Raw genomic sequence first — 12,152 nt, 5'->3', positions numbered from 1 at the left:
TAGGCCATCTGGGTTATCCTGGAACTCCACTTCCTTTTTGGTAGCTGGGAATACAAGTGTGCGCCACTATTTCCAGCTTTGTAGTTAGATATCAGTAGTATCTGGCTATTTTTTCAAAATGCAAACATGATCTTCTTTGTTCTTTTGCTTAAAATAGGTGTTTTTTTTTTTTTTTTTTAGTTTCCCTTTGTCTAGAGCAGTGCTTTCAAAATGCATTTAAACAGAACTGGATGGTAATTGATATTCACTAAGCACTTGACATGGTACGCTCTTCATGGGTTTTGTATGAGTGTCTTAAGTTTGTGTGTCTGTGTTTGGGGTTTTTTGTTGATTTTTAGGTTTTTTTTTTTTTTTTGTGGAAACTGGTCTCGAGTGTAGTTTAGGCTGGACTTGAACTCACTATATAGCTCTAGTTGGCCTCAAACTTGCAGTGATCCTCCTGCCTCCTAGTCCTGGGATTATAGATGTGTGCCACCAGACATGGCTCTGGGATTATATTTCATAATATTTTTCTATACAAGATTTTAAAATTACTTAGTATTGTGTAAAACTGATAGTCTGAAAATACCTGTCATATGTGTCACTTGTGATATTTTCTATTCCTGGGCATTCATTCCTTGTACCAATAGTTTGAGAAGCACTAGCCCATTGGATCAAGTCCAGATTTCTTTGTATGTGACATCAGGGATAAAAGGCATACTTCACTCAGTTTTTAAAATATTTAGACTCTGGGCTGGGGCATAGTTCAAAGGTAGAAGTACTTAGCCTTGCATATGGGAACCCCAGTGTTCAGTCCTCAGCACTGCCAAAAAACAAATGAGATGTGGTTGGCATAGAAATTGCTGTTAAGTAGCTGCCTAAGCCTCAGTTACAGTTGTGCACTTACCTTGTCTACAAGAGGCCTCTGGGTGCTGCTGCTCTTGGCCTTGATGAGTTGCTTATCTTGTGGTTACACTGTTCTCCCACATACCTGATGTTTAAACATCCTGTTTTCCTTCCCTAAATGATCACGTTTCTGTCTTTTGCCTCGTGTGTTCCTATCCTTTCTTTTGTACAGCTCAAGTAGACCTTCCCATCAGGAAGGTGACCAGAGGCCATCAGTATTAGCTACTTCTGGTGCTTTGTTAGCATCTGTATGGTATAGTTCAGTGTTCATGGAAATCAAATACCTGTCACCTAGCAAGCAAGTATCAATAATTGTTGAATGAAAGAATGAATGAGCTAGTGAGCAAACAGGATTTTTTTAATGATGGTGCTTGGTTGATCCAGCTTTGCTATGGACCTCATGATTCAGCCTCCTTGCCAGGAAAGCACTAGGCAGTGACCTGACCCCTGGTCCCTGGGTTGTGGCTCCTTTGGGTGCAGGGGCACATTATTGCCATAGCAGGTGGGGGTTCAGATGCACACGAGGGAGACATCAGTCATGCTGAGCTTGATATTTTATCTATTTGTTTCAGGAATTGTTGGATAAGTATTTAATAGCCAATGCAACTAATCCAGAGAGTAAAGTTTTCTACCTGAAAATGAAGGGGGATTACTTCCGATACCTTGCTGAAGTTGCATGTGGTGATGATCGGAAACGTAAGTATGTGTGACTTGCAGGGGAAGCCAGACTATACAGAAGGAGTGGAGATTACCAGGAGCTTACGGTGGCAGTCTGGGTGTGTCTTTCAGGTTCTGTGTTGTGTTTTTGATTTTTTTATACAGGTGATGAAACCTAGAGCCTCCTAGGCAAGTGCTCTATAACTGAACTCCATCTCTTCTCATTTTTGAGACAAGGTCTCACTAAGCTACTGAGGCTGGTTTGAACATATGATCTTGCCTCAGCCTTAACAAGTAACTGGGGTAGTAGACGTGCACACTATGCTGGCCAGGTTCTTTGTAACTTAAACATAATTGTAGAACTTATGTATCAAGAAAATGAAACGGACTTCTTAAAAATTAGTTGTGGATTTGTATTATATGCCCTTTAAAAACTAACGTATGTGTTCTAATTATAATTCCACATTACGTTATTAAAAATAGGCTTACTCTTGTATGTTTTGGGGCTTAGGGATTTTGATTCACAGTGTTATTAGCTCCAGAACCTTTTGAGTGATTTGTATTTTACCTGGAAATTACAGGCTTTTGTCTTTTTTGTGTTGTTCATGTCCATTACTCCTTGTATTAAGGGGTCACAGCATTGCTCATTAAATACAACCACATTTGTGAGGAGAATTGTTGAGATGAGTGTGTATAGTTCTTGTATAATTTGTCCCAGCTTCACAGTAAGTTTGACCCATGTACGAGGTCATTAGGTTTTATTTGAATAAAAAGTAATTGTGTTGACTGAAAAAGTCTTCCTCATGAAAATAGATTTTGGAGTGTCATCATGTGTCCTGGTGTCTGGGTGTTGATGGTCCTGAACATGTGTTGGGCCGGGGCCAGCCAGCATCCAGCACATCTGTGTGAGGCATGTTCTTCCACCACATCTTCCATGGGAGCCTGGTGGCCAGCACAAGTGGCAGCATTCTGCCCACCCTGGCACTGAACCCACTGAACCTCGTGGAGATCTGCTTCACTGTAGGCCATGGATTGGAACTGAGACCAAAATATAAAGGGGTTCTCCATTGCTGGGAGAAACTCAGTGAACTGTGAGGACTTTATTAGGGTGTCACCCTAGATGTGGGGTGCAGGTTTTTCCTGAGGATTCTGCTTTCTCTTCTGCAACGCCATTAAATCATACAAGACAGAAGACCGACCTGAATGGTTAGAAGCCGCAGAATACATCATCTCAGCTGCTGAAGCTAGAGCCATGACCCTCTGCATTACCAACCCATATGGGCAATGAAAATGTGTCTGATGTTACAGAATGGTGGTGGTAACTCTATATAGTGACAGCATAAAGAAATGTTGGATAAAAATGCATACGTGTGAAAGTGCATGGGTTGTGTTAAGGGCTTTGTCTTTGGGCTATTAAGAATATCCCATGGCGTTCTTCAGTTCATGGCATGAGTTGCCAAAACTGAAGTACAACCAGCACAGTACAGTAGGACAAGAAGTCTGTTGCATCATTTTCCCAGAATGTTTGCAGTGGTAGCCACATACCTGTATCAGATGTCAAGGGCCTGTCTTCAGGATCAACACAGGACATGGAGGAAAGAACACATTATGAATTTTACAGAGGAAAACAGTTCCAATTTGATCAGAGTGACTCCAGCCTGCTGTATTACCATTGTGGTCTATGAAATTGTCTTACATTTCCTACTTGACCTTTGAGCAAAGAAAGTTAAGACAAAAGAAGATAATTCTAGTACCTCTGCCCAAGGCAGTAACAAGCTCCGTGGAGACATAAAACTCAGATGAATTCTGCATAGCACCACAAGTCATAATCAAATTGTTCTGTGTTATTAGAAGTCAAGAACTGCTGAGCCTTGGCAGCATTTTCCCATCTGCCTTCTCCACCTATGTGGGATTTGGCTACCTCTGCCTGTCACAGCTGCTGTCTACCTGATGCTAAAACCAGCAGCAAGCCAGTTTCTCATTCATCATTCAAGGAGAAACTAATTTGCAGCCTTTGTAAGTGGGTTAGAGGAATCAGCTTTTTTTTCTGAATCTCTTTGCCTATATTGACTTTAAAATTGATTTTTGTGTAGTAGCAAGCAAATGGCTTCTCAGGAGAATACCAGTGTGTCTGGGGTAATAATCTGTAGGGTAGGGTGTCACCCAGACCAGATAGATGAGAAGAAATGCACTGTAAATGTATTTCAATTCAGTTGGAATGTACTCACTATAGATGTTTGAGAGGTTACATGCTACTTGGAGAAACACCTGATATATGTGTCACTCCATTGCTAACTTCTTTATAGAGGCACTTCCATACTTTAAAAATGTATGTTTTGAGTTCAATCCCCGGTTCTGCCAAAAAAAAAAAAAAGTATGTTTAAAGTTAAAAGTCTGAACTTTTCTGATTTAGCAATGTCAGCCTTTATTTAGCATATACAGCTACAAATCACTTAGCAGAAATGGTCTTAGATCAGTGGTCTTAGAAAGATGCTGCAGTGTTTGAAATGTGTTTGTTAACTGAATGGAAATGAGAAACTTCTTTAATGTTTGAATTTATGAATCCATATTCCAAATAATTAACTTATGTTTATTCAAATTCAAGTTGAAATGCAAATTATTCATTTTATTTAAATGAGTTATTATAGATATTTATAAACATGAAGGCCTACTTTAAAAGGATGTCAGTAAGCTGAATGTGGTAGGTAGTACCTATAATCCCAGCACTCGTGGCAGGCCAAGGCATCAGGGTTTCAAATTCAAAAATGGCCCTGAGGTCAGCCTCCAGAACCACTACTGAAAAAAAGGCAGAGTATACTGGTATCATTTTATTTGTCATGCATACCTATGAGTGCTGTAGCACTTTTGTTTGTTGTAAATAAAGCATCAGGGTTTTCAAAGCTGTATTTAAATGACTATTTGAAAACATCTTATTTTTTATATATTGGAAATAGAATTTTAAAAATTAAAAAATAGAGTTGAGTAGTAAATACTTAAATTTTTATTTTTTATTTTTTAATACTTAAATTTTTTTAAAAGCATAATCAGTTTACCTAATTTGATTGTGAATTTTATTTTATTTTTTGTGGAACTGGGGATTGAACTCCGGCCCTTGTGCTTGCCAGGCAAGCACTTATTCTACTGAGCTATCTCTCTGACCTCCCGATTTGATTGTGAAAAGGTCTCAAGGAGCATTGTTGATAGTTGAGTATAAGTCCTACTCAGTTTTGTGTATGTGCCTGCATCTAAACTTACCATGTTCTTGCAGAGAGGGTGCGTGTCTGTTTAGGTTCATGGTGAGTCCAGGCCAGCCTGAACTGTACATTGAGACTCTGTCTCTAAAAAGAAATACATGTACCATGTTCTATGTAGACAAATATCACTTAACTTCTGATTTTTTTTTTTTTTTTTTTACATTAGTATTGCTTATTGTTATGTTGACCCATCCAAAAAGGAATACTCCTACCAATATTACTGTGATCTCACTGGAATGAAGATCCATTTGGCATCCTGAATATCAGTGTAATTGAAAATATAAAGAGAAAGTAGTATCTACCGTAACAAAATCTGTATGCTAGCTGGCTTGATGGTACACATGTATAGCCCCAGCGCTTAGGGGGCTACAACAGGAGTTCTAGGCCAGTCTAGTAGTCTACATAGCAAGTTCAATGCTGGTCTTGTGACTACATAGCAAGACCCTGCCTCAGAAACAGCAGTAAACCGGGTAAGGGTCACACATCTGTAGTCCCAGTACTCTGGGAGGTGGAGGCAGGAAGGTCATAAGTTCAAGGCCAGCATGGGCTGCATAGTAAGACCTTGTCTCAAAACAACATTACAAGTCTGTATGCTAAATTTATTCGTGTGCTGGGGCCGGGCAGATAGCTCTGTAGAATGTGCAAGGTCCTGAGTTCAATCCCCAGTACTACAAATAAATAAAAATAAAAATAAATTTACTCATATGTAGTTTCTGTGCCATAAACATAAACAGAATTCAGCCTGAAAATGTTGGCACAGAAGTGAGCATAGGAATACCACCAGGTCCAGAGGTCCAGGTCTGGGAGAATAAGCTATTGCTTCTGGCTGGAGTCATCAGCACGTCTGGGCCCTGAACAGTTGTTTATAGATGACTGCAGAGCTTGTGGTTGTACTAATGGCACAGGTGACCTACCCCAGAGGGCTGTTCTAGCTGTGATAAGGCAGCAGGTTGTTGTGATGGGGTAAGGTGCCACATTCGGCCAGAAAGGGATAGGTTGGTTTGTATCCCAGAAGTGGCTCTAAAGCTGCTGTGGGCCAGTGCCCTGATAGAACTATTTTTTTTTTTTTTTTTAATGTGTTTGGTTGTTACAGGGCCTCACTACACAGCTCAGACTCACAGCGATCTTCCTGTTTTCAGCCTCCCCAGCGCTGGGATTATAGGCATATGCCACTATACCCTGACTTGGTGACTGGCTCAGCATGCCCTGTGGGTGGGGCTGGCGCAGTATGTAGTGCCTGGGTTTGAACCTCAGTCCTTGTACTTGTCCAAGCTTACCTAAGCAGGTGCTTTAGTCCACTAGGCTATCTTGCTGGCCTAGAGCTACTTTTTGAAACATGAGTATGATTAGATTAGTGTTGATAATACTTCCTGAGAATATGTTTTTGAAACGAGGGTGACATTTTTTAAAATGCATGCACTTTTTATTCTTTTATTATTTCTTTGGTATAGGGTCTCACTATGCAGTTTGGACTCGCAGTGATCCTCCAGTCTCAGCCTCCCCAGTGCTGCAATTATAGGCATGTGCCACCACGCCTGGTTTTAGGGGCTGGCACTGTGTGCCTGGGATTCCCAGGCCAGCATGGCATGCCGTACTGGGGATCGAACCCTGGTCCTTGGGCTTGCTAGGCGGACGCTTAGACTGATGAGTTATTTCTCCAGCCTTGGAGGGTAACATTTTTATTAGTCCAGTAATCAAACTGGTGGAAGTAAATTTTGTTGACACTTCTATATTGCTTTTCATATAATATGTCTTGATACAAGATCAATATTCTATAAATACTGTTATAAAAATATGAAGACTATATAAAAACGTTCTCCTTGCGTGGTAAGCACAAGGACCAGAGTTCAATCCCTGGTTCTGACCAAAAAAAAAAAAAAAGTGTTCTTATTATTTAAGAAAGGAATAGTCCAGTGAAATTATTTTTAATTGTTGTGTTTCCAAAGAAGAAAGTAGTTTTAGCTCTAAATTTGGGGAAATCTATGCTATTTTAGGTGGTTTGATTAAGCAGAGTAGGGCTGGGGATATAGCTCAGCAGTTTAAGTGCCTGCCTGGCAAGCACAAGGTCCTGAGTTCGATATCCAATACCAAAAAAATTTTTAAAAATCTTACAATGATTAAGCAGATCATAAGTTAGCAACCTTATAAACTAGTTTTTAAATACCTAGTACTTGTTTCCTAGTGTGAATTTAAAAGAACACCATAGAAAAATCTTGTTCTGCCAAGCGCCAGTAAGTAACATAGGCTTTAATATTTAACATACTGTGTACTGGATAGACATCTTTAGAATCATGCTTTTTTGTTTTTCCTTCACAGAAACGATAGATAATTCCCAAGGAGCCTACCAAGAGGCATTTGATATAAGCAAGAAAGAGATGCAGCCCACACACCCAATTCGCCTGGGGCTGGCTCTTAACTTTTCTGTATTTTGCTATGAGATCCTTAATAACCCCGAGCTTGCCTGCACACTGGCTAAAACGGTAAGATTATGTGTGTCCTTATCCCTTTCAACAGCATACTGTGTGGTTATGAGCAGTAGTACTTGGCTAAAGAGTCCACTGGGCACAGTAGTCTAAAGAAGCTTGAATAACTTTAGGAAGGAAACATAAAATTACAAAGTAATCCCTGCGAGAATAGCACTAAATACCTGTATTCTCCAAAGTATTTCAAAATGGGCAAGTAGAAGGGTCTTTTGCAAATAAGCACAAGTTCTTGTGTGAGAAATGTTTGTAATTATAGTGTAAGCAGTTTCTGCCCGTGTAAACGTTAATGTATAGATATTGCTATTTCTCAGGCTTTTGATGAGGCTATTGCAGAGCTTGATACGCTGAATGAAGACTCCTACAAAGACAGCACTCTCATCATGCAGTTGCTCAGAGACAACTTAACAGTGAGTGATGCACTCCTATTTCCTTTTGAGAATGAAAGCATCTTTGAGGGGCAATTACGTAAGAGTTTTCCTCCTAGAAAATGAATATATAGATCTAAAAAGTGAAATTTACAGACAGGTTTTATATGTGAATAAGCATTTTGTCAGATTGTTAAGCTTGCAGGAACTGGAGAAAGTGTTTTTTCTTCATAATGGAGATGTTGATGAATTGTCACTGTAGATAGTTTTTGTGTAGCGTTAGTATTTCTTTTCTTCAGATGAATTAGAGGCTTGATGGCTGTGAGGCCTTCCTACAATTACATAAACACCTTGTTCTAATAGAAAGTTTACTTTCGAGTTACTCAGAGTTCAAAAGCATTTCATAAGGTGTAAGTATGTATCTAAATTTATCCCATTTCTCCTACGCCCAAGCCTCTGTTTTCTTTGTTGATCAGGGAAATGTGTTAGCTCTCTGTCACAAAATGCCTACAAGGAGAAAAGGTTTATTTTGGGTCATAGATGTACATGGTAGAGGAGAATCTGTTCACATCATAGTGCAGAGAGAGATAAGAAGTAGCTTGGGTCCCAATGTCCCCTTCGAGGTTGTGCCCCAAATTACTTATCTTCTCCATGTAGGTCCTACCTCCTAAAGGTCTTACTGCCTACAACTAGCGTCATGAGCTCGGGCTCAAGCCTTAATAGATGGATCTTTTGGGGGATGCTTGAGACCCAAAGTATAGCAGGAAATGACTGAGAGAGGGTGTATATGAGCTTTTCTGTTTAGCATCACCATCACCTTGGTACTGGGGGTTGAAACCAATGCCTTTGTACTGAGCTATGTGTCCAGGAAGCTCTTTCCATCTCAGGAAGAGACAGTCTCCCTAAGTTGCCCTTGGAGTGCAGGGATTATGTGCATGCACCACTGTACCCAACCAGCTACATAGGATTCTCATTGCTTAATTTGATAGGATAGGGCTGGGGAGATAGCTCAGTGGAACAAGTGCTTGTCTGGCAAGCGCAAGGTTCTGAGTTCAATCCTGGTACCACCAAACAAACAAACAAAAAAGGCTGCTAAAGTTTTAAAGGATACATGAACTTTAGGGCTGGCCAGATAGGTCAGCAGACTAAAGGGGACGAAGATTCGATCCCTGGCATGCTGTGCAGGCCCTGCCCCCTGGGCATGCTGGCGTGCACTTGTAATCCCAGCGGTTGGGAGGCTGAAAACAGGAGGATCACTACAAGTCCAGTCTATGTAGTGAGACCCTGTAGACCCTGTACTAAATACATTAAGAAAAAAAAAAGAAAAAGTGGATAGGATAATGCCTTATCTTAAACTTAACAGTTCTGAGGTGGGCCTAATCTTGCAATCATTCTGCCTCAGCCTTCTAGAATACAGGTCTACCTGGCCTAGCACACTGCATTCTTAGGCCTGAGTAGTTGTGAGGAGAGCAGGCTGGGTGATGAAAGCTGTTCCTGGAGGCACCTGGGAACTAATTGTGTTTTAACTAGTTTTCTGTCATACACATATAGTTCTCCAGGTGTGTTTGCTTTTGTTTATTTTAGTAGGTTAACAGTATCTTAAAGACTATGTAAGATTCTAGGTTTTCTAAAACTTGACAGTAATGTCGGTCTGACAAAATCCCTTTTTACATGGATTAAGATTTAACTTCTCGTTTTTATTTCCTTTCCATTCTAAAATAGCTCCTCCAGCATGTCTCTGTTATTTTTAGTATCCTGCCTGCCTGATGGACCCTGTGTGTTCATGTGCATGGACACCCGTTCTTCCCTACGGCCTCAGCCACCCATTGCTGTAACTCTTCAAGCAGCACAAAGTAATTCTGCTGCTTTTGCTAGATGTTAGTCCTTCATGTACTTGGAAACACCCTGCCTGTGATTGTCCCCTTCCTGCAAACAATTTTTGCCTTATTAGTCTCATAAATTATATTTCAGTAGTTCTTTTAAGAAAAGCACTGAGCTTCTGGGAATAGAGAGAACATTAGATTCCAAGGGTGCTGTCTTGTTGATGGTGAAATGGCAGTACTTCTAAAATAATAAGGTGTAAGAATGTAAACGGTGAAGGGTGGGAGGAGGGAATGTGGTAGTCTTTGGAGCTGTGAGACAGCTTTCTGTCGTAGCCAGCCTCTGTTTGAGGAATGTACTGCTGTCAGTCCTGTTTTGATGCCAGCCAGTAGGACTCGTCGTGGAGGTTGCTGTAGATGTGGTAACTGAATGGAATTCCTCTTTTCCAGTTATGGACATCAGACAGCGCAGGAGAAGAATGTGACGCGGCAGAAGGGGCCGAGAACTAAGTGCACACAGGGCGTCATCCTTCCTCCCGACAAGAAACCTTTTTACATATCTCCATTCCTTTCTCCACTTGGATTTCCTATGGCAAGAACCCGTTCATGTGTATGGAGGCAGCCGTTCTAGTCTTTTTACACTGCAGCTTTGGGAAAACTCCATTCCTTGGTTTGTGTTTGTCTTGGCCTTCCTGATGTGCAGTTACTGCTGTAGAAAAGTATTAATAGCTTCATTTCACATAAACATAAGTAACTTCCAACACTTATGTAGAGGACTAAAAATGTATCTGGTATTTAAGTAATCTGAACCAGTTCTGCAGTGACTGTTTTGTGTTACTGTGGAGATACGAAGACACAGTAGTTAATTAAAATTTAAAGAGTGTTCAACATAACTTCTTAATTTCTACATTCCCTCCTTTTCTCTTTGTGGTTTCCTTTCACTGAGCAACTTTTCCATCCTCCTGCTGTGTTCCTTTTTGGTAGGAATCCAAAAGTATTAGATTGAATGGGAAAGCACTTGGTGTCTCTGGGCTGGGGGTCACAAATTGAAAAGCCTCTTGAATTGAGTCTGACGGAGGTCATGTCTGTCTGTGACAACAGAAGTTTCCTTATTCACCTTCATTTGCTGCTGTTTAAGTTGACAACTTCCCTTCCCAATAAAAATTCACTTATACCTCCTGCCTTTGTAGTTCTGGTATTCACTTTACTGTGTAATTGAAGTATAGCATGTTGCTGCCAGAATCCAAGCATTGCTTTGGGCAAATTTAAGTGCATGTCATTTCTTAATACACTAGAAAGGGGAAATAAAATACATGAGTCCAAGTCTAAAACTAGTACTTTTCCATGCAGATTTGTGCATATGTGAGAGGGTGTCCAGTTTGTTTAGTGATTGTTCCTTAGAGAGTTGGATCACTACTGTGTGTTGCTAATCATTGACTGTAGTCCCAAAAAAGCCTTGTGAAAATGTTATGCCCTGTGTAACAGCAGAGTAACATAAAATAAAATTACATTTTATAAAACCACTTCCTGTGGCTTCGTAACAATCGCATACTTGTATTTTAAGGACAGGTGGATTTCCTACTTCCCAGAGCTTATTGACACATGACTTCATTTTACATGCAGAGTATTTGTGGTGCCCTTACTCCGCATTGTGGTGTCTTTGGGGGCAACATGCAATGTGGACCGTGTTTCTCACGCTGTTCCCTGTGGGTAAGTCTTGTCCATCTCTTCCCCAGGTGCACTGTAAATGGTATCTGGCTTAGTGTTTAGTAGGACAGAGTGGACATTGGAAAACTAGAAAAGCCTTGGCCAGTGGTAGAATTGTGTTTATGATCAGATTGTATTCTTCCTGGAAATGTTGTTTTACCAATAGTGTGTTTTAATCATATTGTGTGACTGTTTTGCTAATCCTTTCTGAGTACTGATTTGAAAGCTGATTTTTAAGTCAGAAAGTAATCTTTTTTTAAAAAAATAACTTTATTGAGAAACAAATAGCAATAAGACAGTTTCAAAACCGATTAGTAGGACAGTTTCAATAATTAATACATTGCATCAGAAGAATTTTTTTTTGGGGGGTACAGAACCAGGGATTGAAGTAACACCCTTGCGCTTGCCAGGAAAGCGCCACTGAGCCATCTTCCCGGCCCCTAGAAGATAATCTTAATGATTAGCTGTGTAGGTTTTTCCTTTAGATCTCCTAAAATGTGAGTGTGAAACAAGGCTTTCTAAGAGAAACGAAAAGGTAGAATTCAGTAGTGCTTGGGGAGTGCTCATTTAAGTAAAGTTAATGGGATTTCTTAATGAAAATTTCCATAAGCCAGACGCATATAATAGTGTATGCCCATAATTCTAGCTGCTATTCAGGAGGCTAAAGCAGAAGGATCACAAGTTGAAGGCTAGCTGTCAACTTGGTGAGACTTAATAAAAATCAGCAAGTGCCTGGCAAGCACAATGTACTGAGTTGAATTCTGGTGGGGGGAAAAAAGTGAAAAAGGACAAGGGATATAGCTCAGGATTCCCCCAGATTCAATCCCTAGTACCATGGAAACAAAAACAAAAAAAATTCAGCAAGATAGGAAGAATACTAAATTGGAGAAAACATCATATTTTAGGAATAAAAATAATAAAATGGCTTAGGATAGCTGGGATAATTGTTCTGCTGATTTCTAGTGGTCTTTTGAAAGTAAC

At 40.2% G+C, this 12,152-nt stretch overlaps 1 protein-coding gene across 2 annotated transcripts in view; it reads left to right on the top strand.

The window, feature by feature from the left end:
* Window positions 1-10,987, top strand: part of Ywhaq (tyrosine 3-monooxygenase/tryptophan 5-monooxygenase activation protein theta) — a 43,046-nt gene extending 32,059 nt beyond the window's left edge. For both annotated transcript variants that reach the window (XM_004642319.3, XM_023702406.1), the window contains exons 3-6: window positions 1,458-1,581; window positions 7,113-7,276; window positions 7,591-7,686; window positions 9,915-10,987. In XM_004642319.3, the coding sequence (XP_004642376.1) occupies window positions 1,458-1,581; window positions 7,113-7,276; window positions 7,591-7,686; window positions 9,915-9,974 (444 nt within the window). In that variant the 3' untranslated portion in view covers window positions 9,975-10,987. The remainder of the gene's footprint in view (window positions 1-1,457; window positions 1,582-7,112; window positions 7,277-7,590; window positions 7,687-9,914) is intronic.
* Window positions 10,988-12,152: the final 1,165 nt, after the last annotated feature.

Source organism: Octodon degus, unplaced genomic scaffold (assembly GCF_000260255.1).
Source record: "Octodon degus isolate 3935 unplaced genomic scaffold, OctDeg1.0 scaffold00151, whole genome shotgun sequence".
Lineage (NCBI taxonomy): Eukaryota > Metazoa > Chordata > Mammalia > Rodentia > Octodontidae > Octodon > Octodon degus.
This window is presented reverse-complemented; position numbering and strand designations above follow the sequence as displayed.